Source organism: Rhagoletis pomonella, unplaced genomic scaffold (genome assembly GCF_013731165.1).
Source record: "Rhagoletis pomonella isolate Grant_MI unplaced genomic scaffold, Rhpom_1.0 Rhpom_scaffold_00010, whole genome shotgun sequence".
Classification (NCBI taxonomy): Eukaryota; Metazoa; Arthropoda; class Insecta; order Diptera; family Tephritidae; genus Rhagoletis; species Rhagoletis pomonella.
Genome location: NW_023458564.1, coordinates 2760013 through 2764089, shown reverse-complemented (window position 1 = coordinate 2764089; position 4077 = coordinate 2760013). Strand labels below are relative to the sequence as shown.

At 37.3% G+C, this 4077-nt stretch overlaps 1 protein-coding gene across 1 annotated transcript; it reads right to left on the bottom strand.

The window, feature by feature from the left end:
• Nucleotides 1-544: 544 nt before the first annotated feature.
• LOC118745945 (dnaJ protein homolog 1-like) lies at nucleotides 545-3844 on the bottom strand. Its single transcript, XM_036479611.1, has 2 exons — nucleotides 3641-3844; nucleotides 545-2830 (listed from the first exon to the last, which is right to left on the bottom strand). The coding sequence occupies exon 2, from the start codon at nucleotides 2799-2801 to the stop codon at nucleotides 1767-1769; it is 1035 nt and encodes a 344-aa protein (XP_036335504.1). The 5' UTR covers nucleotides 2802-2830; nucleotides 3641-3844; the 3' UTR covers nucleotides 545-1766.
• Between the last annotated feature and the right edge of the window lie 233 nt (nucleotides 3845-4077).

Below are 4077 nucleotides of genomic sequence, written 5' to 3'. Positions count from 1 at the left end.
GCATCAAGCCAAAGCATCAGACGTATTTATTTCTAACTGTAATTGATGGAAATATGCAATATGCGCAACCACGGTTAAATGCCTAATTGGAACTTAGTTTCGTAAATAAGGCATTTACATACATCAGTTAAAATTTATAACTAAAGGAGACCGATGCTTTGGCTTGATGCATTTCTGAACACATGAGGGGTATTCTCCGAGTCTTGCAAAGCCCTTGCATGGTGCACAGATTGCACGGATTGCACGGTTAAAACCGGTTTTCGTATGGGACAGCTTTGCAAACCGTGCAATCCGTGCACCGTGCAAGGGCTTTGCAAGACTAAGAGAATACCCCTATGGTGTGTTTGCTGGGTTATTGCTTATTTGTAACTAAAAGGCAAATAAACAGTTTTGTTAATAAATATTATAATTTATTCGCATAAATTTATGGAAATTTTTCATTGAATGCACATCAATCAATGTTACTAATTTGTTACTAAGAAAAACAAAATATTTTATTACACATACATACAAACTATGTACATATCTGACTTGAATCGCAATCATAAACCCAAAAGTAAAACACTGTAAGCATAAAATTGTCTGCATGTATTTTTAAGTATGAAGCTTCAGTAGAAAATTGATGCAATTGTGCTAAAACGCACTGACCTTTCCTACAAACATACCGCATGTTGTTTCAACAGCAAAAACATACCAAAGGGTTTTGAGGAATGCATTTCATAACCCAAAGCCGTGAAGACCGTTACGAAAAGAGTGTTATCCAAAATGTTCATCGATTCCAATCATATTTCGGTAAAAAGATCTTAGACAGCCTCTTCTCTTGTAACACATTAATAAAAGCATCAGTGTACATTATTTCTACACCCAAGAGACTTCGCCCCTAACTTAAACAAAAAAATAATCAGGCAGGTTCTGCAATACACTTCCAAGCGAATTTCAACCTCTACCAATTTGAAGTCAAAGCGAATTTTATTGAAATCCACTTGGAAGTGAAATGCAGAAGCCGCCCCAATAGTTTTTCATATTGCGCATGTATGTAAATGTAAGACATACGGGCAGTTTCTGCAATTCACATCCGAGTCAATTTTTTAAACCAAAGCCACTTCGAGTTCAAATAGAAGGGTTGAAATTCACTCGGAAGTGAAAGTAGAGAACTTGCCTTATTAAGAATCAACAGACCGATGCTTTGCATCAATGCGTTTTTAAGACATCCGTACTTGAAATTAAAAAAAAAAACGTAATTTATACATTTAGATTGAAGAAAGCTAAATCGATTTTTATAACATGAATCTCCATTTATTCTATATCAGTCTTCTGGTATAATCGTCTATAGTATCCACGTTCCAATTACTTTCGACTTTTAATGTTAATGCCGGCCGCCAGTAATTTTACAACTGGAAGTGATACTTAAGTAATGACAATTTTCGAATGTTCCACCGACATGCATATTTTCCAAAATTTTTGACATTTGTATGCTTAACAATGTTTTGCCTTCGAGTTTAAATGTATCTTACAACTAAGCTTTAATTATAACAATTTACAAATGTTACTAGCTCTAGCTAATGCTGATCTCTCGCAATCAAATTAACGGGGAGAAGTAACAATAAACGTTGTACATTAATTTAAATTAACCTAAATAGTTTTTCTGGACAATGGAAATACCAGTACTTCTTTAGTACATTTACTTGCTCAATTAACTCATCCCTCTCATTACTTCCCCCTTCATACCCGCCCAACTTAACTTATAACTACGGCGCCCGGTTAACTTAGTTTGGTAACACATCTGTCAACAGATCTTTTGTTACAGCCGGCAGACTGTCGGGGAATTTTATATCAAACGCCACCAGCAGGTCACCTCGTCTCGTCGGCTCCTTTGGGAAAGGCAACCCTCTGCCTGAGATACGTTTAACTGTGTTAGGCTTAATGATTTCTCCCTGTGAATTGACCGTAATTCTATCGCCTTGTAACGTCGGCACCTGTACAACAGTGCCACAAAGGGCTTGTTTCAAACTGATATTAGCATTGTATTTGATATCGCTGCCTTCACGTTTGAATAATGGGTGCGGCTTGTCCCGTATGATGAAAATTATATCTGCCGGAACTTTTCCAGGGGTTTGATCACCTTCCTTTTGGAAGGTAATCTTTGTGCCCGCCTTCCAGCCGGGTTTCACAGTTATATTCAAGACTTTTTCTTCCTTGCGCGGCTGCCCTGTTGTCATCGACATGCGCGAGATCTTCATCTTCTTTACACAGCCTTTATCGACTTCCTCCAGAGAGACGTAAAGATCGTGTTCGATAGGTGGATCTTGAATCTGTCTTTTGCGGTTGGGTTGTGCGTTGAAAGATTGCGAGCGGAAAGCACCGCCGCCACCCATTTGTGAGTAGATATCATCGTCATTGCCAGCAGTCATGAATATATTCTGCGAATCACCAAACATTCGGCTGGGATCGCTTGAACTGAAGAAAATGCCAAATGGATCTGACGAACCAAAGAACTGTGCAAATGTGGCGCGCGGATCTCCATGGAACTGGTATGAATTGAAACCACCACCCTGCTCACCGGGACCACCAGGTACACCACCCTTCAGGCCTTCTTCACCATGTTGATCGTAGATGTCCCGCTTCTTCTTGTCTGACAGCACTTCATACGCTTCGGCAATCTCCTTAAATCGCTCCTCGGCCTGCGGTGTTTTGTTCTTATCTGGATGGTACTTCAACGCCAATTTACGATAGGCCTTCTTAATTTCATCGTCATTGGCACTTTTGTTAATACCGAGGATTTTATAGAAATCTTTGCCCATATCGATATATACTTAATTCTCTTGTAGAGCTGAAATGAAATCATTAAACAAAACCACAAGTACAATTTGAGTAAAATTTAGTACATAAAAAAAAAACCAGATAAATAAAACATGACAAAAACGTGCTTAACGGGACATGTTCCATAAAATGTAAGCTCTTTCAATTGCCAAATAAACATAAGATTTATATGTACACATTAATATGCGTGCATTCCTAAATGCATCAATACAAAAAAAAAAAACATGATCTTTTGATTATAAAACAAAACAATTAAGATTTCGTGTGGCCTAATTACAAAATAGTAATTTCTCATGGCTGTGCGCTTTTTAGTGTACATAGTATAGAAATAAGATGTTTTTTTGTATTACTGTTTACGAATACGTCTCGACAAGTACTTATATTTATGTATGCACGCACGAAAAGAAAGATCGTGAACATTTTTTACTATATTTGCAGCGTAGCACAGATCTTTCTAGAATTTTTTTTATCAACACCCGACAAAACAGACGTTTGGTGACGTTTGCATGAAACAAAAATTTTGCAACTGCTGGTACTTTCTATACAGCCCCGTCCTGCTCTAACTTATGCTGTAGCACAAAAAAACCTTGCGAGACGCGTTGGCGGGGGACTTCCAAACTTGTCAAGTGATTTCATCGATTTCAAGAAAAAAGAAAAAAATATCGCAACTGACAAACATATGTGTTATTTAAACCATTAGAACTTTTTTAAACATAAACTATTGTCAATTTAACAAGTTGTGTAATTATTCCGTCCCGTAAGCACAGCATGTAGTTTATTTGTACATATGCATATACATATATTCACTTTAGGTATTTACCTCCACTAATTTCCTCAAATTTTCTGCTTGTTTTTATTCACTATAAATTTTCTTGCAATTCCGAGTAGTTATAATCAAAAAACAGAATGTTTAGATTTTAGTACTTTCTTGTATAACTTTTCTATTGAAAGTCACTTAAAACTTCTTTTGCTTTTCTGACAAAAATATGTTTCGTTTTCAACTGTTCTTTTACGAATGTGTTCGCTCGGCAGACGAGACCCCTATTTATAGAAAGAATGTTTCATGTATTCTAGAAAGTTCCAGATCAAATTGACGTCTCTCACACATTCCGTCTCGTTGCTACGTCATTCCCGGAACGAGTTCGCTAGAGAGGTCGAATGAAGTGTTGCCAGCTTTTTCTTTCTGCAAAGAACGTGAAGCAGTGAAGCCAGTATAGAGCTTTCGCATGTGGCGATTTTTCAGGCAACTTTTAGTTG